Source organism: Carassius carassius, chromosome 22, assembly GCF_963082965.1.
Source record: "Carassius carassius chromosome 22, fCarCar2.1, whole genome shotgun sequence".
NCBI lineage: Eukaryota > Metazoa > Chordata > Actinopteri > Cypriniformes > Cyprinidae > Carassius > Carassius carassius.
The window spans coordinates 7,439,190-7,462,597 of NC_081776.1; the positions used below are offsets into that span (position 1 = coordinate 7,439,190).

Sequence of the window (23,408 nt, forward strand, 5' to 3'; positions counted from 1 at the left end):
GTGGTTGATATGCATTGCATGCCTCTTCCATTCATTATCTATGAAATGCATGAAATTATTTTAACTTTATTTTGTACAATATAAAAATATGAATATTGTAATTGTTACACCTTATACAGTAGAGTTAAAGAATCACAACCACAGATTGCCAAGCTCAAACCCAAAATACAAATTTTTACCAAAATATACTTTTTTTTTTTCATTTATCTGAAAAGTAATTGACTCATACACTTAACAGCATATGATGTGTTCATCATATGTGCCATCTGGAAGTAAATGCATTTGCCTTGGTTACAGCACTAAGTGAATCCCTGGTGGGTTTGAGCAGAGACGATCCAGGAAACTCACATGAGAATGTCACAAACGGTAGAGTATAACCACCTTAGACTCCTGCACATCTCCCATCTCCCCCACACCCCTGCTACCATGACCACCCACCTGACAATCACCCAACCAAATCGACAGCAAATTAATCTCCATAACATGTTGCAGGAAGTATGATGAATTTGCACACTAATGTAATGCTGTGCTATTGCATCTGTAATTAAATTGGAATGTCACACTCCTTTCTCTCTAAAAATAACGTTCATTTTCTCAGTTTAAGCTACTGCAAATTTTACCAGTTTGGCTAACAAAAAACATTCATATAACACTAGTAATAGCTTTCCATATCAAAATCTATTTAAAGTAATGACTTCCTGATAAAAAATGGTCACGCTTATGAAGCTATACACAATAATAGTGCTCCATGTTTGTGAGTGTTTGAGCATGTAACAGGATCTACATCTATCATATCATTTTACATCTGAATGTCAAGTCTGTAAACACTAAAATTGTGTTCTGTTAAATGTTGATGACACATGGTCAATTATTCACTTGTCCATGACAAAATCTTAACATCTAAAATTGCCTTTGAATGTAAAACCCTATAAAACACTCCTTTTGCACATTGTAGCTGAAAGACCCATACAAACACCAATAGAAGATACTATGCCAAAATATTTCTTATACCTCTGTCAGTAACCCATGTTTTATGAAAACATCTGATTTTTAAGGGAAGGTACAGAAGCAAACAGACGTGCCACAAATATTTTAACAAATTCTTATGAAGAATTATATATAGAAAAAAGAAATACAATCTTACGACTTGTATCCTCAGGGTTTGTTTTAGTTTTAGGTTTGCATGCAAAAATAACTGCTCTACTTTATATAACCATTTCCTTTTCTGTCCCAGATGGCTCTATATTGTTTGAATTTGAGAATGCATATGTACCTTAGCTGTCTCTAGGACCTGATATTACCAAAGGATCTTTAGAGGTTTGTTTTAACAGACCGACAAGCAAGACTTTAATGTTTTAATTTCCATCTGTTTTTCTGAAGCGTACCACCTGCGACGGGAGGAAACTGACTGGTTTGATAAACCACGAGATGGACGCCCAGAGAACGGACAAGGGGATAGAAGACAGGTGACACAGATGGTTTTTGCATTAGCATTTCATCACAATTAGGGAGGAGAAGAGAATATTCACCGCAAGAAACCTAACAAATGAGACCTTTCTAGAAACCCAGTCATCAGAAAAAAACAATGACCGTATTTAGATTCACTGTAAAAATTAATATCGCAGTTTTCCACATAACATATTATTGTGTGTAAGAGTGTTAAGAAAATGAAGTCTGATTCTGCTAATTCGATGTCTTTTTAGGGAAAGCCAGCACACTACCCGTTTCCTTATGCCAGATTAAAATTACAGAGGGATCCCAAAGATCGTAGTGTATCAGGTAAGTGCAACCTGTCTAATACTCAGTGCTGTGCTGCTTGGCTTCCTGACATGCTCCAACAATGTAGACAGATGTTTAGGATAGCTGCCCCTGATAAAAGAGGATCTGTTTGCTTACCAGACCATCATGGAGAGATGCCCGAGTCTTATGTCATGCAAACATTAGTTTCACCATGCTGAGATAGCATTAGCACTGTTTTATTTTATACCTACTACTAAACAACACATTAGCTTAACTCTAGTTTCCCTTTAGCCTCCTCTTGTGGCACTCCGTTTTACCACATCATTGCACACAAAATGTCAACAGACACGAAACCGCTGGGCCAAAACACATCACCTGTCTAGCCTCTTCTCATACTTTGGTATGTCACGCACTGTATGTGTGGTTGATTCCCCTCGATCTCCTGTATCAGCGTTCCTATAAGCATTATTACGGGGCAGACATTACTCAGCAATGTGGCAGATTGGCATTTCTCCAGTTTAATCAGTCATCAAAGCTCAAAATGGCGTGTAATTCACAAATTGGATTATCCTTGTATTTAGAAACTGATGAATAAACCAGTGCCTTAAATGAATAAGGCTATAGTGAATAACCTGTGCTGTGACTGGTGGATTTGTTGCACTGTATTTAAGGTAAAGGAAGGGTCTGTGTGTACCATGATTCTGAATTATAGGATGTACTGTGTCTTCGAACGGTCATGGTCACAGTAACAGTTTTAAGGGAATCTAAAACGCCATTTAAATTTCTGTGTTGATTATAGAGGCGCTATTTTTTTCACACATTTGCACCAGTGAATATTCTCATGGTAGTTTTATTTTATTTTTTTAAATCAGTTTTTGTGTCAGCTTAATACCTTGACTAAAAAGCTTGAGCATTATATACAAAAATAAACAGTTTGTTGAACACACTTATGCCCTGCTAATAAGCCTATTATAGATTTGTCAGCAAAATTTAAACCGTTAAACAAAATAAAACAACAAAAATGTGGGATGTAGAATACAAAAAGATCAAAAATATCCAAGGTCTGGCAACAGTTCAGTTAAAAATCTAGCTTCAGTTGATTCTTATGTGGTTTTATTGACTTTTCTTACCCAATAGCTAAGTGAAATGTGATTGTATTGGCATTTTTGTTCAATTGGTTTCACAAAAGTATTCTACACTCTTTAAAAAAAAAAGTACTGTATTGAAATCAGTGGTTCCATGATCTTTCTTTAACATTCATTGCACAAAATGTTCTTTACAGTGGAAAAAGGTTCTTCATATATGTTCTTCACATTAAGACGTTTTCAAGAACATTAAGGTTCTTGGGGAATCCCAAAATGCTTCTTCTATGGCTTCTCTGAGAAAATACCATTTGAAATATTTTTATAAGAGTGTAATATTAAATGGTTTTCAAAATATGGTGGGTACTTGAAAACAGTATGCATAAGTAATTGGATTTCTGACTTTAAAATCTTAGTTACTAGCCCTTGTGGCAAATAGCCCTGGTCTCTCTTACACATGCACACTAAAAAACAACTATTTTATTCTGTTAATTCCAAAGATTTCCACCTCAGAAACAAATGGAAATTCACTGATAGAAAAAAAATAAAACAAAAAACGTCTTCTAGGCTTGTTACCATCTAGTGCGGTTTTGGACCACCTTATGTGTATGCAATACTCTTTTCTCACAGGAAATGGACTGGGCATCCGTGTGGTTGGAGGAAAAGAGGTCCCGGACAGCAATGGGGACATTGGTGCGTATGTTGCCAAAGTATTACCTGGAGGAGCTGCGGAACAGACGGGGAAGATTGTTGAAGGTAGGCACCTCAATGAAAGGTGGTTACACTTTTAAACCTGTCAGTGAATTCTCTGTTTTGTTTAAGCTGAAGAGGTGTTTCAATGTTCACTGTCTCTTAGAGCGGGAAGAGAAGCACATCTGTTAACATTAAGGGGCACAAAGTGACATGATATTTCAGAGTAGGAGACAGGAAAAACAAATGATGCTAATCCGTGTGATTCTTCACCTCCAGACTCATTCGTGACTCATTCTTTATATAGAAGCAGAAAATGAAGTTTCAGGTTGATGACTGTGTTTCCTCTGCATTGTACATCGGCGGTGTAGGTGTTGGGCACATCAAATGAGAGTTGAGGGTTACATTTATATCAAAACTTTGACTGAAATGTCTCTGGTGAGTTCAGCTGAAAAGAGTTTGATGTTTTACTGCTTTAACACTGTGTTGCAATGCCGTTATGTAAATATGCGCTTTATAAAATCAACATTGACCTCATTGTGACAGATTCGTCCAGCAATGGCTGAAGGCTAGAGTTTCTTGTTGACTTGGAAGAATCTTAACAGACTTTTGGAATAAAACCCAGAGTGAGATCTAAATTTGATGACTGCTTTGGACTGTTTTGATGGACTATGAGCCATCATGATGGAGCTGAGACATTAACACTATCTTTTTCAGCAGTGGTGAGAGTGAGCACAAAGTGTTGTATATTAGCTCTCCTTTGGCTCCCACTTTTATGCTGCTTTCTCCCGGTCATAATTAACAAGGGGCCGGCATAGGTGGCGAGAGGAAAGTGAAGCTGGAGGGAGTGGATCTATCTGTGCACCGGCTTATTTATGAGGCTATATACAACGGCTGGGCTTTGTGAGAGAACATTCTTGGCTTTGACTGGGACTGACGCTTCACATCCGTCTTCCTCCTCCTCCTCCTCTCACACTCTCTATCAAATATCACTTTGTATTTAGACATCTGATTTCTTAGCTGCATACTCTTCTCTTCTCTTCTTTTGTGTCATTCATCTCGTTTATCCTGTCTCACCTCATCTTGTCACTTACTGTGTGGTCTCTTCTATTCTCATCTTGTCTCATTTCATCTTACTGTATATAGTCTCATCTTTTCTCTTCACATCTTCTTTTGTCTACTCTTTCCATCTCTTCTCATGTCCACTCTTTCAGCTGGGACTTCTCATCTAATCTTATTCTCATGTCTACTCTTCTTGTCAGTTTGTTTCTCATATTCCCTTCTTTTCTCATCTTGTCTCATCTTTTCTCGTCTTGACTTTCTCATCTTGTCTTGACTTTTCATCTGATCTTTTTCTTGTATCTACTTTCATTTAATCTTATCTGATCTCTTCTTTACCCTTTTCTTGTCTTGTCTCTCAACCTTTCTCAGCATCTTTTTTCATCACATCTTGATCCTTCTCTTCTATTTTGATCTGTTCTCATATCTACTTTTGTCTCATCTCATCTTGCTTTGTCTCTTCTGGTATCAACATCTCTCTTCTCAACTTGTCTCATCTCTTTCTATCTTGTCTCTTCTCTACTCTTTTCTCATCTCGTCTTGTCTCATCCCATTTCATCTTGTCTCTTCTCATCTCATCTCTTGCCCCCTCTCTTTTCTTTTGATCTGGTCTCTTTTCATATCTACTCTCGTCTCATTTAATCTCTCCTACATATTGTCCCAGCAGCAGCTGAGGCTTCTTAAGGGTAAAATGTCAAATGTTTATACTTGCTGTAAGTGTGATTATGCATGCAGTCTTCATGGTTACAACAGCTATGTGGCTCTTGTATATTTTTCACTTAGTAGAACAAGCTGGTGTTAAGCAGTGGAGTAATGTGAACGGCTGTTCAGTTTCTCACATTAAACTATAGAATCTGTGAGTGTGTAAATTTATAGTACATGACATGCGTACACATTCACCTCTAGGGACCCCAAGCATCCACCGTAATGTGGGAGCTTCGAAACGTCCAAAGCGGGCCTACCTGGCCTACCTGAAGACACGTTTTCATCTGTGAAGGTGCACCAACAAAATGGTTTCAGTTTGCTGTGACTTGGAGTGAACTCTGCTGCATGTGTTTCCCTCTACTTTCTCACAGGGTTTCTACAGCATGCATCATTTAATTGAAAGACGTCATGTATGGTGTTGCAATGCTTTTCACAGCATGTTTGATCTTCCAGATTGTGAAGACTAAAATGTATCCAGTGGCTGATTTTGTGTGTGTGTGTGCGTGCGCGTGTGTGTGTGTTTGCATAGGAATGCAAGTTCTGGAGTGGAACAGCATTTCCTTGACTAGTAAGACGTACGAGGAGGTGCAGGGTCTGGTTGGTCACCAGGTTGGAGAGGCGGAGATATGTGTCAGACTGTGAGTGCCAGATTTGCATAGCAACTTACCATTTAAATGTGTTTTAGGTCATTTTTACTTTTACTTTCTATCTACTAAGAAAGTTGTACAGCTTGAGTAATGAGTAGTACTTGTTTGAAAAAATTAGTGCTTAGTTATTGTCTTAGAAGTAAAAATGAAACACAGTTCCTAACTCATTTTGTATTCTGCATTCTGATATATTTCTTAATGAAACATGATATTTATTAAGAAGTAATGTAGGGCAGGAATAAATCATGAAAGATTGGGATTACATATTTTTTTATTAAAAAAAGGGGTTAGAGGGAAAATGTAAAAAGGACTTGTGGCTTCAATCAAAAAGTTAAGCCATTTGAGAGCGAAAAAAGTAATTTTGTTACAAAAAAGTACATTTTCAATTCAATTCAAGTTTATTTGTATAGCGCTTTTTACAATACAAATCGTTACAAAGCAACTTTACAGAAAATTATGTTTCTACAATATTTAGTAGTAGCTAGTAGTTTGTGCACGTTTGACAGGATTTTAGAAAAATAAAAATAATAATAATAATAATACAAGACGTAGTCAGCTAGATGATGAACTATCAATATTATTAATTAATAGTAATTTATAGGATGCAGTCACACATGTAGCAATAATTGTTAGTTCTGTTTGTTGATTCAAGGTTAGCATCATCTGGGGTCCTCTGAGGGTCAGCATCATCTCTTCTCAGGTGTTCTGGATCCAGACTGGAGCTTGTGTAAATCCTAGTTACCACGGGATGTAAATCCCGTGGCAAAACATAGAAACAAAATAGAGACATCATTAGCATAGCTGCTGATCCAACAAAGTAAAATTAGTTTAACCCAAGCTAAAGAATAAAAATGCAGATGCAACTACACTCACAATTTAAGAGATACATTAAAACCATGAGTGTAAATTTAATAGAGCAAACAGGGTCCATTCACAGAACTTTTTGTATTTTGACCATGATTTTTCTTTTTGTCATTTCCAGTGACCTAAATATGCTGTCTGATTCGGAAAGCTCCCACCTAGACCTTCAAGACCAGACCAAAGGTGAGAACCTCCAGTCAGTGGAGAAGACAATCAAATGATGATGTCCTAAATAACCTCAATGGGACTTTACCACTAACTTCTGACTTGCATTTATAAATATACAGGAGACAGACCTCCACGGTCACCAGGTGTGGACCCTAAGCAGCTGGCTGCCGAGCTGCAGAAAGTGTCCCAGCAGCAGGTGCCATCCTCCTCTGCATCAGCACTGGATAAAGCCTCAGCATCCACTGGCTCTAGTGCGGTTCCTAGCCCTGGCCAACCTGGTTCACCCTCTGTCAGCAAGAAACGTCACAGCAAGGTATGCATATGCCATGCACACGCAAGTATTTGATGACTTTTTGTGTACAATGAGGTAAATGCATAACTGTGTCTTTTCTTACTGCTGATGTTTTGTTTCTTAGACCTCTGAGGCTGCAAAAACTCAGTCCCTCCCAGTGTCAGGAGAGATCCAGGTAGATTTTGGCTCTCATTAACGTAGCTATAAGAGTAGCTTATTCAGGCCATGGAAAACCTGGAAATGTCAGGGAATTTTAAAGTTGTGTTTTACAGACCTGCATATGTGGAAATTTCTATAGCTGATATAACTCTTCTAGTTATGCTCAGCTCTAAAATATTTCTTCAGCTAGAAATTGCTCATTATGAATGCATTCTCTATCATGTAAAGTGAATTAATTGGTCAGAACCCTGCTTATTTATCAACAGAATGTATTTATGCCATATTCATTTATCTTTTTAGTAGTGGAGAGTAGAAAAAAAAATTTCTTTCTTTATTTCTTTGATTTCGCAGCTTCAGATTAATTATGACAAACAGCTGGGAAATCTCATCGTCCATGTTCTTCAAGCACGAAATCTGGCACCCCGAGACAATAACGGCTACTCGGATCCGTTCGTAAAAGTTTACTTGCTGCCGGGTAGAGGGTAAGTACAAGTAGTGATTGGAACTGAATTATGTCTCAAGGTTTCTGCCTCACTGTGAACAACCAACTGTGGCTGGTCACTTTACATGTTCAGTCTCTTCCTTTTCAAGCTACCTAACAAAATAGTTCTGTAAGACTACAGAGAGTGTGAAAAGTAAGATGCTAGTATAATTTAATATCTGGATTCTTGACTTTAAAAAGATAAATCCAGCTGTTTCACCCTTGGCACTGGAAATTAAGACTCCCGGAGCAGTTATTCAGTCCCAGCTGCTACTTTCCCTGACTTAACGAAACAGAAAATCACTTATCCAGCTGTAATTAGCACCAGGTCTGTGGGAAAGACCTGGTCATGATTATGTATGTGTAAGACTTTGTTTTGGCTGTATATGATTTTGTGTCTGTGTGTATGTGCTTCTCCATACATTTTGTGCAGTGAGTCAGCAAAAGAGGAAAATCAATACCAGTTTAGATTGTGTTAAAAATGATAGCGCTGACTGATAATTGTAGGTTGGTGTGTATGTTTGTGTATGTGTGCTTCGGATCATTTCTGGCTCTCATCTGATCATGCAGTACTTAGATTGAACCTACAGAAACAGGAGCTCTCCATTTCTCTACACCATATGTGACCCTGGACTACAAATTTTGAGATTTATACATCATCTGAAAGCTGTATAAATAAGTGTCCCATTGATGCATGGTTTGTTAGGATAGGACAATATTTCGCTAAGATACAACTATTTGAAAATCCACAATCTGGGGGTGAAAAACAAATCAGAATATTGAGACGTTGTCCAAATGAAGTTCGTAGCTATGCATATTACTAATCAAAAATTACGTTTTGATATATTTACAGTAGGAAATTTACAAAATATCTTCATGGAACATGATCTTTACTTAATGTCCTAATGATTTTGGCCTAAAAATAAAATCAATAATTTTGACCCATACATTGTATTTTGGGCTATTGCTACAAATATACCCCATCAACTTAAGACTGGTTTTGTGGTCAAGGGTCACATATGAGCATGAATGCATGGGCTACTGCAAACACACACACATAGAGACACACACACACACACACACACACACATACATCTTTTCCGTATCCAACTCATCACTGATTGTTGTCTGTTTTTGCTGCATGCTGGATCTTCACAGTCAGGTCATGGTTGTGCAGAATGCCAGGTATGTGATTCTTTCCTACGGTACCAGCACATTATACAAGACTTGGCCAAGCTTTGACATGAATGGCTTTATGATGTAGTGTTTTGCTCTTTATATCATCGTTACGCATTTGATCATTTTCTCAAAGAAGTATATGGTCGCTGCAACAACACAAGTGGGCCTATACTAGACGTCCTCCATTGTGCAAACCATTTGCCACCAGTGTGAGGTGTTTTATGGTTAAGTTCGTGCCAAACTGATTTTCTGGTGACCTCTTGTAGTATGTTATCTAATTGCAGTGCTGAAAACAAAAGAAGGTCCAAACACGTTCAGAAGAGCCTGAACCCAGAGTGGAACCAATCTGTCATCTACAAAAATATCCACCTGGAACAGGTAAACTACAACCTCGCAATCATTTGCACACGTCTATGTTGCAGATATCTAGAAAACCAAAAGAAAAATCTGATTTCACTTTAATGGAATATGCTTTTTTTAAGTTTGAACATTTCATATCAGTTTTGAGATTTTAATTATCTGAAAGCTCTTCAGAGAGAATCTCAGGCTTTTGGTGCAAACAGGGAAAAGTCTGCCCAGAAGTGCTTTAGTCTAATTAAGACCAAAGAGCTTCCTAAGTCTGTGGTGCCCTCTGAGGCAGCTGCAGACAGATGTGATTGATATGTTTTTACTGGACTATTGAAGCGGGGCGAGTGGTTTGTAATTGAGAGAGAAAGACAGAATGCAGGTAGGTGAAGCTTGTATTGAAAACCATCTGGATGTAATGCTTAATGTTGCATATCGTGTTGGAGATGTTTGCTGGTTTAACGGAAAATAGATATTTTCTTAATCAGTATTTTTGACTTGCTTTTCGGTGAAAGTATAACGTATAATGTATGAAAGTATAATGTTTTAATAACAAAATAATTTAACTTCAGAAGCAAAATTCCGAGATTCAGAATGTCTCAGAAAGTCTATTATACTCGCCATGGCTGTATTTATTTGATTACAAATGCAGTCAAAACAGTACTTTTCTGAAATATTATTACAATTTAAAATAACTAATTTTAATATATTTTAAAATGTAATTTATTCCTTTATTGCAAAGCAGAATTTTCAGCATTATCACTCTAGTCTTCAATGTCACATAATCCTTCAGAAATAATTGTAATAGGCTGATTTGGTGCTCAAGAAAATATTTATAATTTTTATTATCAAGGTTAACAATTGTGCTACTTAATTTTTGTGGAAACCATGACAAATTATTACTTTGATCAATGTAGAGAAAGTTTAAAAGTACAGAATCTGAAATATAATTATTTGTAAGATTATACATTTTCTCTGTCCCTTTTGAATAAAAGTATTGTTTTATTTTTATTTTTTGAAGTTTCTTTTGAAGTTTTAAATGGTAGTGTATGTTTTGAAATACAGCTTCTCAAGGAATAGTTCAGTTGAAGTTACTTCAAATGACAACATTAAAATAATGTATGGTGATAGTCACAAATTCAATCATCTTGGCATTGAATACTCTGTTTTTGTGTGGTGTGTGTTTAGCTAAGAAAGAAGACACTGGAGGTCAGTGTGTGGGACTACGACAAGAGCTCTGCCAATGACTTCTTGGGAGAGGTGAGAAGCTAAAAGCTTTAAACACACTTTGAAAGAATAAACACCAGGTCCAATGTGTGCTAAACGATACAGAAGTGTGTGTGTGTGTGTATGTATATATGTTATAGATTTTTATTTTATACCAAAAATCATTATGATATTAAGCAAAGATCATGTTGATTAGTAATATGCATTAAGAATTAATTTGGACAAATTCAAAGGTGATTTTCTCAGTATTTAGATTTTTTTTTTTTATCAGTGAATAATAATATTCATGGGCTTTGTAGGTTCTAATTGACCTGTCTAACACGGCTCAACTGGATAACGTCCCACGCTGGCTGCCTCTCAAGGAGCAGAGTGAGGGTGAGCATCACCGGCGTTCTCACTCAGGACAGGGCCGCCAGCACTCGCCCAAACCTCATGGAGGACACGGGAGCCAGCATTCCCCAAAAACCTCTGGTCACAGCAAGGAGGACTCACCCAAATCCTCGGTCATCAAAAGCCGAAGTCACGGAATCTTCCCTGACCCTGCCAAGGGTAGGACCACAAGTCGCATAGAACTTCAGCCACTTCTCCTTTCACATTTCCAGTCGTGATGTCCTCCTCTTTTCCATCCTTCTATTGCTGTCATTTCTATGCATTCTGTCCTCTCTTCCTCTGTCTTTATTGTTCTTGCTTTCACTTGATATCTCCATCCTGTATTTCTCAAGCTTCCTAGCTTTGGCTTCGTGCTCTCCATATATGTGTGTTCAGTTCACAACAGCGCTGAGCTCACCAGCGCTTCACTCCAGCCACCTCACACAGGGTGTGACAGGGCCGCTCTGACAGGAAGCAGCCTGCTTAGATGCTAACTAGGGCACAATAGTTGGACCTTCAGTAACACATTTGTGTCAGACTAAATGGAGACTCGATTTCAAATAACCTAACATAATAACTGTAGAATAAAAATAAGTATGACTTTTTGAAGAATTAAAATTAATAAATAGGCAAAAGTAGGGAATGAAACACCCTTGTGGTAATCTGGTTCTGGTTGTTTTAGACACGCAGGTCCCTGCTATTGAAAAATCTCACAGTAGCCCTGGCACGTCGAAGCCGTCCCTCTCCGAGGGCCAAGCTCGCCCCCACGGAGGCCCCCGTGCTCATGGCAAAAGTGGTACGGCTCGGGCACACCTTGATGATGCCACGGCAACGGCGGAAGCTGCCGGCCAGCAGCCCCGTCTCCAACCAAGTAAACAACGCAAATAAAACCTCCACAGCATGGCTGCCTTCGCACTCATCTGTTCCTCCTTCTGTTCTTCTTCACTGCCCTCTTTTGTTTTTTTCCCCCCTTTCCTGTTGTTTTCTGGTTTCTCCCATTGTAATTCCTCTGGTCCCACTGTGGTCACAGTCTGTCACTTCACTTCCACTTCGCCTGTGTGTTCTCACCGGTGTGTTGGGAACGCATCACGTTTGCAAAGATACAGGAACAGTATTATTATTTTTCCAACAATTTTAATAATCATAAAGCTAAACTGGTTGATAAATTTAAAGTATATCATATTTTGAAGTAACGGGGCTATACTTTGAATTAATGAAATATACTTTCACTGCACCCTTAAATTGCATCTTTTAAACTTCCTGTTCCTGTAACGCAGATAGCATGGCGTTAGCCAAGGTCATGTGTTTGATTCCCAGGGAACACACAATATGCATATGCATAAAATAATGATTAAATATTTTATGATGGTAAGTCTGAGTCCAACCCTAAAAAATCTTGAAAAATAAATACAGTTTCTGACCTAGTCAGGCACTTTGCTGCCTTTCACATGATGCTAATTAAGATTACTAAGACCTGTCAATCGCTGTGAGGAGATCTGACTGCACATGTCAGGCACCTAGTTGGCAGACTTGCACTTTTACCCAACAGGGACATGTTGAAACCTTGCCACTAAGGCTATTTTAGATGTAACCTGCTCAATTTACCATTTAATTAAAGTTAGATAGCAAATGGCCATCCCTGATCAGCACACATACATATCGACATGTTTTGTCCCCTCGAACCCTTCACCACGGCCCTGACAACCTTTCTTCGAACTTCTCTTTTATTTGTCCCATTGAGTTGTTTTCTGTCCCAGAAGGCCGGCTTTTCAGCAGCTTCCCCACTCTACCAAGATGGCCGTGCATGTGGCCACCTGCTCCTTATAGCACCATCCCACCCTGCCTCCACTCTCTCTGCGGCTCTAGCTGGCCTACACTGCACCTCAGTTGACGCTGTAAGCGTACTGTGGCTGCATGTGACTATGACCTACAGTTAAAGCTGGTGGTGTCCATTTTGTGACAAGTTCATACTCTGAGTCTCCATCTCGCCTCCCTTCTTCCCTCTCCAAACCTCCCCTCCTTCTCGCCCCCCACCCCATGACTGATATATGGCCCCAGCCCAAAATGGCCGCCTCAACCCGAGGCACCACAGGCACAGTGTAGTTGGTGTGCTCACCATTCAGAGAGCCCCGTCCGAGTCGCCGGCCAATGAGATCCCTGACAGCCGTCACCTGACCCTCAGGAAAGCCATGTCTGAAGAGACGCCACAGCCAGACGGAGGTGAGAGTTGATTGCATCTCGTATGATTGCCAATGACAGCAAGAGAGAGAGAGCGAGAGGATGTTGAGTTACTAACGCACATCTTAACTAGCGGAACTAGCTAAGGACACTCTGTTTGAACTGCAAACGGTGCTTTTGTGCACACAAAGGGCACTGCGGGAAGGGGATGCTATCCGAAGGGTCCAAATGAGAGTGAGCAACTGGATCCTTTTAAACAAAACTGTTACAGAAGATGATCAAGGAAGTAAATTTGAAGTTATGATAATGTGAACCTGGTTGCTGCATCATTACGATTTTTTTAGGTGGTGTCAAACATCCCAGGACTAAATGTTTCTTTACATATTTACATAAGTAGAAGTTTTACAACATGCAAGTTGAAATACATTTTAATTAAATACACAAATAGACAATAATTGAGATTTTTTTGCATAAGCTTTCATTAGCAATTTTGCTATAAAGTAAAAGGCCTGTTCTCACTGAGATGGAGGTTTGGTGCAAAAATCGGGTGCAATTAATAATATTTGAATTTGAATGACTGACATTTAATGCATGTTCAGATCAGAATAGACATGCTGTTAGTTTGACTGAATTTTTTTTTTACGGAGAGTTATTCTAATCATTTTTCCATCACACTAAGTAGAAAACTGGCCAACCAATAAGAGTTGAGTTTTTTGGTCATGTGCTCAGAGACACATGGTTCTATTGTTACATAAAACAAAAACTTGGTGGCACTCACAAAAACGCAGTTCTGTTAAGGGACAATGAATAGCAGAAAAAGAATACAGACTCTTTCTCTGTATTATTGTAATTGCTATTGTTAGATGAATTTGTCAAAATAAAACTTACAATTTTTAAAAAAAATCAGAACAGCTGTTTGAAAACATTTAAATGCTGGTTACATTTTTTCTCCATGATAAGCGAGTGTCGGAAATGTACAGTTGTGCAGATTTTGTGCGTTTTTATTGCAACATTTTGAACAATGAACACATAAAGGCAATTATGACAAATATCAGTCATTTTAATCAAATACTGAAACAAACATTATAATATTAATATAAAAGCTTTTCTGCAATCTACTGCCAGAGAGTGAAATTGCATTTTCATTCAGACCATTTGCAGGGTTTTTCAAGTTGGTCTGAACATTCAAATTGCATATATCGTATTTTCCGGACTATAAGTTGGACTTTTTTTCATAGTTTGGCTGGTCCTGCGACTTATAGTCAGGTGCGTCTTATTTATCAAAATTAATTTGACATGAACCGAGAGAAATTAACCAAGAGAAAACATTACCGTCTACAGCTGCAAGAGAGCGCTCTATGCTGCTCAGTGCTCCTGTAGTCTACACTGAAGACATAGAGCGCCCTCTCACGGCTGTAGACGGTAATGTTTTCTCTTGGTTCTTGGTTCTAAATAAATGTGACTTATAGTCCGGTGCGACTTATATGTTTTTTTTTTTTCCTTGTCATGACGTATTTTTGGACTGATGCGACTTATAGTCCGAAAAATACGGTAGGCTGATTTTTCATGTCAACAATCATGTTGGTATGAACAGGCCTGAAATTTGCAGATTCACAATAGAGTAGCAGTGATGCTTCTCTTGCAAATACGTGCAAATGCCATGCAACCTTCGAAGTCCTCAGTTTTTCAAGTGATTGGGACCAAGTGATGCTCACTTTCGACTGGAGTCTGCTTTCTGCCACTTCACAGGAAATTCATGCAGCGAGTCTCAGTCTGCTTCAGCAGTCCAGCAACATGCTTCCTTAAAACCAGGGGACAAAACAGTAGCGCTAAACTATGACAAACGCTAAGAGGGAGCGCCAACCCCCTGACCATCCCAAGAGATTCTTATTAGCTGCCTATTTTTAGCATTACTGTTGCTGAATCTGTTTGAAATAAGACTATGTGCATGAATTAAATGCCAAAATCATGCATCCCACGTCACACCATCACCATAACTTTGTCAAACACTGCATCAACATAAAAAACGATTTAAATATGATTAATCGTACTTAACCACAATTAAAATAAGCTTAGCATAATTCTAAAAGAATTAGCATAATGAAATAATTTAATGTACAAAACTCAAATACACAGTTTACTAATGAACAGTTTAATTTGTTGTGTCTGTGCTTTTGCTTCTGTCATCTGATGTCTGCTTAGCATATATCTGTCTGCTGTATTTCCTTTCATTGATGGAGTGCTGCCATGCTTTCTTTAAATGTTGCCAACAGTATCTATTTGTGTGTGTGTGTGTGTGTGTGTTGGGAGTGGATATGTGGATATATACCCCTATGATTGATATTTACCAGTTGCAAACTAGTAGTAGTGTATGTGACTCATGCAACTCACATAGTCCACTTCAAAAAACAGCGTCCCGCAGCCATAGATCTGGTGATGCTCCTGTTACTGCAGCCTCATTGGACAGCGGTCTGAGTGGCAGTGCCTTTAGCCTATTGGATGAAGAGGGCGGGACCAATGCAGTAGATAGTGCTATCTTCCAGGTCCCCAGACTGTGAGTGCTTTACCATATGACTCCCTTAATATTTACTAATCAGTCAAAGTTTGTTTGAAATATTCTACAATTTCATGGTTTTATTTGGTAGAATCTAGACTGCTTTTTTGTTTTGTATTTATTCAAATCCCTCTATTTTCTTGGCACTCCATGGGTTCTCTGACCTGATGTTGTTTATTATTCAGTGGAAAGATTCCAAACGGCACTGAAGCTGTGAAATCCGCTCATGGAGATACGGAGGGTAATGTTTGCATGGGATGTTGTGTGGTTTTGTGATTTTTTTTTTTTTTTTTTGCATGTTTGTGTCAATAGCAGGGTATTTGGGAGTACAATGTGGCAGCTAAGAAGTTGAATTTCTTTTCTATTATATACACAAATACATGATGATAAAATTTATTATCATGAAAATTTCATTAGATCATACTTTTATCTACGGTTCAAAAGTTTGTGGTTTGTAAAATGTCTTAATATTTTTCAGAGAAGCCTTTTATACTCTCCAAGGATGCATTTATTTGATCAAAATACAGTAAGAACAGAAATATTGTGAAATGTTATTTCAATTTTAAATAATTGTTTTCTATTTTATATACTTTAAAATTTAATTTATTCCTGTGATGGCAAATACCATCATTCAGCATCATTACTCCAATCTGCAGTGTCACATAATCCTTCAGAAATCTTTCTACTGTACTGATTTGGTGCTCAAAATGTATTTCTGATTATCAATGTTGAAAACAGTTGTGCTACTTAATATTAAGTCAAAACCATGTTTTTTTTCCAGGATTCGTTGATGAATAGAAATCAATTTAATGCATCCTTGCTGATTTGAACCATCAAGTGCTTCTAAAAACAAAGTCTTAGTGGCCCCAAACTTTTGAACGATATTATATTCTATATCAAACTTTTATCTATGAATACCAGTAGAATAATAGTTCCCTCTGGATTCATCTGTTTCCTCTGCTATGTTATTTGTTACTGTCTGTATGCTCCTCATGGTCAGAGATACACAGAATGTGGGAGGAAGAGATACAGAGATAACGGATAGGAAGAAGAATTGCCATATCAATGTGTCTGTGCCTGTTTAGGTAAGACTCAGGTGATAGGGGAGTTAAAGATCGCCTTGAAGAAAGAGATGAAGACAGAGGGAGAACACCTGGTGCTTGAGATCCTACAGTGCAGAAACATCACCTACAAATTCAAGTCTCCAGACCACCTCCCGGGTAACTAGACACACAACTGCAAACATGTTCACTCATTATACTATGCATCTATTTGATATATGGTTGATTTACACATTATCTTATTGATATAAACTTCCCAAATGTTCTAACAGAAATGCTTATTTCCTGTTTAAACTGGACTTGGGATAGGAAAGCTTAATACTTACTGTTGATGTTGTTTTACAGACCTGTATGTGAAGCTCTATGTGGTGAATGTGGCCACTCAGAAAAGAATCATCAAGAAGAAAACCAGAGTGTGTCGTCATGATCGTGAACCATCTTTCAACGAAACTTTTCGCTTCTGCATGAACCCTGCAGGTCATTCCATTCAGGTACGTCAGAAATTGACACACTAGGGTGCTAAAGTTTGACCCGACTTGAAGTAGTGATTCATATTTATTCCAACCCTTGCAGCTCTTTCTTGTTTCAAATGGAGGCAAGTTCATAAAGAAGACCCTAATCGGCGAAGCCTACGTGTGGCTGGATAAGGTAGACCTACGGAAACGGGTGGTGAGCTGGCACAAGCTGCTGGCCAGCACAGCTCAGATCCACACTTAAAGACGGCGGTCGGATGAGGCACAAGGACAGACCAGGCAGTGGAGTCACACATCCCTGCCACACTCTTTGGGACTAAACCAAGCTGAATTTGGAGGTCGACACAGGGAGCTTCCCGACTGCACTGGCATGTGTGATTGTGTTAATCCAAGCCATGGAGAAACAGGTGTATAATGGTGTTTACAGAAAGGATCTGACACTTAGTAACACGATGCAGATCTTTAAGTTGGGAAAAGCTCAAAAAATTGAGCTGGACAGTCACACAATGTGTTCATATACCTATATGTGTACATGCACTTTCACAACAACTCACACTTATCTACACATATTTATACAGATGTATGTATAATAATGTGTGTACACTGGACCACAACTGACAATAAGATGATAGAGTGAAAGTATATTTATTTCAAAGTAATTTTTCCTGTTTGTGCATTATTCATATGAGAACTATTATTTACAGATAGAGATAAATATCATATACATTATTTTTGTATGATAGAGACAAATTCAGTTTTAGATATTTATCGTTATTTTACATTCCCTCTCAGATGTTATTATGTGTTGAAAGACCTAATATTTAAAGCATATTATCATCGGATTAGAAGAGTATTTTATGGTATATTATAGACCGATTTAAATGAATGAAATATGATTTATTGGGTGTTGTGATGACTCGTTGTGTCAATATGGTTATTTCCACTCAAAGAACACTTTCATCTTTCGCTTTGTGATACTGAATTCATCAAAGCCAGAGATACAGGTTCAAAGTTCTAGGAATCAAGAAGCAGATAATTACAAAGAATTTAAACTTTTAAGATAACTGCCAGACTTATATGACTCGAATTGAATTGAATAGAAAGTGTTCGCTGATTGTTATGATTTGCTGTCTCATTTGATGAATGTGACAGTTGAAATATCTCCAGTTTGCAGCAGCATCAGTTGAAAATGTCAAATCCAGCACTGTTATATAATTTGCACTTTTGTGTCGAGCATTTTACAAATGTAGGTTGTTAGCTTTTTTCTGAGTTTTCCTCAAAACAGCAAACACATCCTGCCATTTAAAAGAGTCAAACACTGTCAATCCCCCACATACTCATACACATCTGTTTCTCTTAAATACTCAAGGAATAGCTTTTGAATGGGTCAGTGTAATGTCTGTCTGCATCATATTGCCGATACAATGTTGATATTAAAAACTCCTAACACTCAGGTTTCGATGAAAAGGCCTTGCTTAAAAATTATTGGCTGATCTTTGATCTAAGCAGGTTCCGCTTAAAGGTGATAACAATGAGGATCAGGGTGATGACATCACAATGTGTTCATTTTTAATTTAACAGATCATTTTGGCAAACTTTAATTTTCTTCTTGGTTTACATGTCTTAAAGGACACGTTAGACGCTGAGTGCACAACTCATACTTTCAGAAGAGTGTGGCCATTTCGCAATGCAGACACTTGCAAATGCCTTTAGTATTATACGTACGTTGTTTCTTGTTGTTTTTTATGCCTTTAAACTTAGGATTTTTGGATACAAACTTCCCATAAAATAACCCAGACATTTTACAGCACTCATGTACTCATGCACTTACTGATGTTCATTCAAACGCCCACCGTTAAGGGTTGAGTCAACCTTTAACCTGTGCCAAAACTACCAAAATCCACAGGTTCTGTGTATGTTATTCTATGCAACCGAAAAAGCATCTGGTGTACTTATTGTTTAGTGGTCAATAAGTACACCAGATGAAGACGAATGAGGATTTTTTTTTCTTTGTATGTTTTTAAATTTTTTTTCACGTGGTAAATAGGTTTGCTTTTATATTTGGTTGTCTTTTGCTTGATGCTTGTTTAATTAACTTTTTATTGCTATTTTGATGTCATATAACAATGAGTTTGCAAAAACGTAGGGTTGATTAACCTATTCAATTAAATAACTACTAGTTTTGAGAATTTAGATGTACATAAAATGTGTTTACAGGATCATAGCAGGTCATCTTATGTTCGTCATTCACAGTGTCTGGAAAGAAACACAACTATCTCACTGCACTCAGCTTTATATACAATGCGCAGCTTTCACTAGCCTATATATTCTGATCTCCCAGAATGTGTTATAATTTTGTATGTTTACAAATTAGATTACAATCATATAACAAATTGTCACGTGAATTCATCGTAACCAACGCAGCCTCCTTGAATTATTTGCGTATGCTCCACTTTCACTTCGCCACACTAACCTTCACCTCTGCAAAAAAGATTTAAAAAAATAAAAAATAAATTGTGTAAATAAAAATTATAATTTTCTTTTTGTACAAGATCTTGTATTAGCTTTCTGGTTCAGCGAAGAGCATGTGTGAGAGAAAGAAGCAGAGCGACTGTGTTTGATCTGTGTTACATGTTGTACATGTTCATGACTAGGGTAAAAGCTCACCTCATGCTTGCCTCTGACGGAAAGGACTTGACCTGCACAACAGACACCGATTTAACCCTGTATAATAACGAACAGATTTGGACCTTACTGACTCCAAGTAGAATCAGGAAATTTATGGTGTTTTCACTTTGGATGTTGCATGTTTTGTTGGTGGTTTGTTCATATTATTTTTGTGCCCAGATTCTATTTACAAAAAGAGAATAAGATTATGAAAATTTATCAGATCTAAATATGTATGCTGACTGTACAAAGATATAATCCGTCTGGTTTTCCACTAAATGTAAACTGATGAAAAAAAAACTGTCATGGTTTTTGTGGTTGCACACAAACGGTATTGATAAATTATGCAAATTGTGCTGTAATAAAAGGCTAATGCCCCAAGTCTAAATATTAAATGATATATGTAAAATTCTCCCTGATGTGAATTCATTTGAAAGCCACTTTTACACCCCCCCCCCTCTCTCTCTCTCTGTCAATGTGTCATCTATCTTTCTATCCGTTTTTTTTTGTATCTATCTTTCTATCTGTTTGTTTGTATCTATCTGTCTTTCTACATGTATCTGTATCTATCTATCTGTCTGTTTTATATATCTGTCTGTCTACCAGTTTGTGGGTAGGAAGAAACACGAAGACAGGTAATGCCATAATGCTTTGTCATTGTACTTTTTTCTTTCTTTCTTGTTTTATAGATTTATTCGATTATTATATTTTACAAAGTTAAAAAAAAATAAAAACATTAAGAAAAAAACGAATAGTGTGCCTTTTATTTTGAAGTTAACGGTGGGTGGTGGCGTTGTTGTCACATTATGGCACGACCATGCAGTTCATAATTTCACTAGTAATGCATCGCGGTTGTTTGTGTTTTTTTCCTTTAAGCAGTCTATTTAGAAGAATTTAATTGAGTTAAATGGAGGAACAAAGCACATTTAAGCACATAATTAAATCAATTCAACATGGAGAGCTGTGAACAAACAGTCGTCCGACGCAACTCAAAAAAACATTCTGTCTTCTAACTTACACTCATTTTGGGAAATCTGGACATACTTTAGTGCTATATGCTGTCAGACATGGACACATTGATATTTTGCGTCATTTAGTAGAGCAGCTCAACATGGACATTGAAGTGAACAGTCAAGTGAGACGTTAACATTTCTAACGCCTTCGATAGCTCAGTTGGTAGAGCGGAGGACTGTAGCGGTTAAGCACTGATATCCTTAGGTCGCTGGTTCGAATCCGGCTCGAAGGAAGTATTTTTAGTCAATTGCAAAATACTGCTTGTTGCTGTTTATATACATTTGTACGTCATATAATATCCGTGTAGTTATTGTTAAGTAAAACCATAAAGGATAATCTTCGAAATACAGCTGACATAAAATGAATATTATGAAAACTGATAAAATAAAACTTAAAATAAGTTAAAGCTGAAATACTAACATTACTAAAACTGAAGAAAAAGAAAAAAATTAAATACTAACTACACTAATAGAAATCATAAAATCACATTACAAAATTACTAATGTACAATACTAATATAGTATATATTGTACAGTTATAATGTGTGCAGTGCATCATCAATAACAGTATGGTATGGTAGCACAGACAGCCAAACAAAGAAAAAACTACAGCAGACTGTCAACAAAGCATCCAAGATCATAGTGAAACCACTGCCTTCAGTCGATTCCCTTTATACATATCAGACTGTAAAGCGGGCAAAGAAAATCATCTCTGACCCCTCACATCCAGCGAACCACCTTTTTCAGCTCCTTCCCTCAGGGAGGCGCTACAGGTCATTCTCTACCAAGACCAAACGCTTCACAAACAGCTTTTTCCCCATAGCCATCAGGACTCTGAACTCCTCTCTTTAGTTTAGTTTTTCCTCTCATACACTACGCATGGTCATGTACCCACTGTATCTTGTATTGTTACATGTTGGGAAGTGTATTGTCTATTTGTTGTTTGTAATGTATGATGATGTAGAGCTTAAACATACTGTACCGAAAACAAATTCCACCGGCATTGTAGTGTGGCTAAATAAACAATCTATCTAACAATCTATAATTCCATGCAGAACATGTATTGTATTTATGGGCAGTGAAGTATATTTTGTGAGTGATTTTTTCATATTTGTATTTTCATGTAGCTTTTTTTTCACTTTTCATTTCAGTTTTTTTTATTATTATTTCTTTTTTAGCTTTAATTTAAAAAAAATTTTTTTATAAGTTTTACTTCAAATTCAAATGTATTTAGTTGCCAAGCCAACATTTCTTATTTATTTATTTTAAGTTTAAGTTTTTTAAATCTAATATTTATATTTATTTTTCTATTTCAGCCTCATTTCAATTAAAGAACATCATTTTTATAGTTGACAATAACACTACTTCGTTCTTCAGCAGCTTTGCTGCATTTTAACAAATCCAGCTTCTATCCTGTTTGGGACCCCTCTTATGATGGCCTTTACCTGTTGAAACCTCAAGGTCATTTTGGAGCTGCTGAATCATGGTGCTAACCCAATGCTGTAGAACAAGGATGGATGGAACTCATTCCACATTGCATGCTGAGAAGGAGATCTAGCCATCATACACCACCTCCTACTGGCCAAACCCGAGGTGTGGAAGACAAAGAGCAAGACTGGCAGGACACCTCTCCACACTGCTGGTATAGAAACACATGAATGAATGCTTTTCCAGATTTCAGATTTGCCTTCATGTATCTGCTTTTTTTCTCCCCCAAGCTATGCACGGCTGTGAGGATGCAGTGAAGATTATGCTTCAGAGGTAACATATTTTAAGTGTGTGTGTATAGCATAGTGCCTTCTTATTTTGCTCACATTGTTTGCATGTTAATTCAGTTGTGGCTATGAGCCTGATGAGAAGGACAGTTGTGGAGTCACACCATTTATGGATGCCATAAGAAATGAATTGCTCATTGAGAATCACCAGGTAAGCACATATTATCAATATCCCTCACTTTTTTTTCTTATATTAGATATAAGCATATACACATTTATCTGGTTTATCTCCTTCCGCGGTAGATATTATCGTTGCACAGCCCCTACACCAGGCCTCTGTAACTGCTCAGGAAGAAGCACTTTATTTCCTTGTGCATAATCTTGGTATTGATATAAACTTAAGAGCCACAAAACTGGAGCTGACTACATTGCACTACGCCACTAAGGTTGTATCTATTGCATTAAACATGAAGCACAGTTAAGGTAAACGCGCTGTCTCTTCTAATCTGGTTTTGATCTCAATGCTCATCTTTCAGGAAGGTCACACATGTTTCATAAAAACACTGCATGCCCTGGGCGCTGATCTACATGCAAGAGACACAAAAGGAAGATCAGGTTACACTTTACAGTGTATTTCACTGCATGCCGCCTTAGTGAGATGCCATAATTGGAAACTTTTTAGAACGTAAAGTGATTTTTTTTTTATGGTTTGCAGCTCTACATATGGCCTGCATTGGACAGCA

General features: G+C 37.6%; 1 protein-coding gene, 1 long non-coding RNA gene and 1 other non-coding gene across 3 annotated transcripts in view; all 3 read left to right on the forward strand.

Annotated features, from left to right (window-relative positions):
- Nucleotides 1-17,884, forward strand: part of pcloa (piccolo presynaptic cytomatrix protein a) — a 47,728-nt gene extending 29,844 nt beyond the window's left edge. The window contains exons 8-27 of the mRNA XM_059505050.1: nt 298-366; nt 1,381-1,466; nt 1,704-1,779; nt 3,453-3,578; nt 5,806-5,914; nt 6,906-6,967; nt 7,072-7,265; nt 7,369-7,419; nt 7,755-7,885; nt 9,043-9,069; nt 9,348-9,441; nt 10,597-10,668; nt 10,935-11,184; nt 11,687-11,875; nt 13,063-13,224; nt 15,595-15,736; nt 15,922-15,977; nt 16,822-16,956; nt 17,143-17,288; nt 17,371-17,884. Coding sequence (XP_059361033.1) covers nt 298-366; nt 1,381-1,466; nt 1,704-1,779; nt 3,453-3,578; nt 5,806-5,914; nt 6,906-6,967; nt 7,072-7,265; nt 7,369-7,419; nt 7,755-7,885; nt 9,043-9,069; nt 9,348-9,441; nt 10,597-10,668; nt 10,935-11,184; nt 11,687-11,875; nt 13,063-13,224; nt 15,595-15,736; nt 15,922-15,977; nt 16,822-16,956; nt 17,143-17,288; nt 17,371-17,514 — 2,321 coding nt within the window. The 3' untranslated portion in view covers nt 17,515-17,884. The remainder of the gene's footprint in view (nt 1-297; nt 367-1,380; nt 1,467-1,703; nt 1,780-3,452; nt 3,579-5,805; nt 5,915-6,905; nt 6,968-7,071; nt 7,266-7,368; nt 7,420-7,754; nt 7,886-9,042; nt 9,070-9,347; nt 9,442-10,596; nt 10,669-10,934; nt 11,185-11,686; nt 11,876-13,062; nt 13,225-15,594; nt 15,737-15,921; nt 15,978-16,821; nt 16,957-17,142; nt 17,289-17,370) is intronic.
- Nucleotides 17,885-21,095: 3,211 nt separating this feature from the next.
- Nucleotides 21,096-21,183, forward strand: trnay-gua (transfer RNA tyrosine (anticodon GUA)). Its single transcript is given in 2 exon segments — nt 21,096-21,132; nt 21,148-21,183. It is a non-coding gene; the product is annotated as a tRNA-Tyr (tRNA).
- Nucleotides 21,184-22,369: 1,186 nt separating this feature from the next.
- LOC132098352 (uncharacterized) lies at nt 22,370-23,281 on the forward strand. Its single transcript, XR_009422885.1, has 4 exons — nt 22,370-22,592; nt 22,693-22,711; nt 22,786-23,111; nt 23,202-23,281. It is a non-coding gene; the product is annotated as an uncharacterized LOC132098352 (long non-coding RNA).
- Nucleotides 23,282-23,408: the final 127 nt, after the last annotated feature.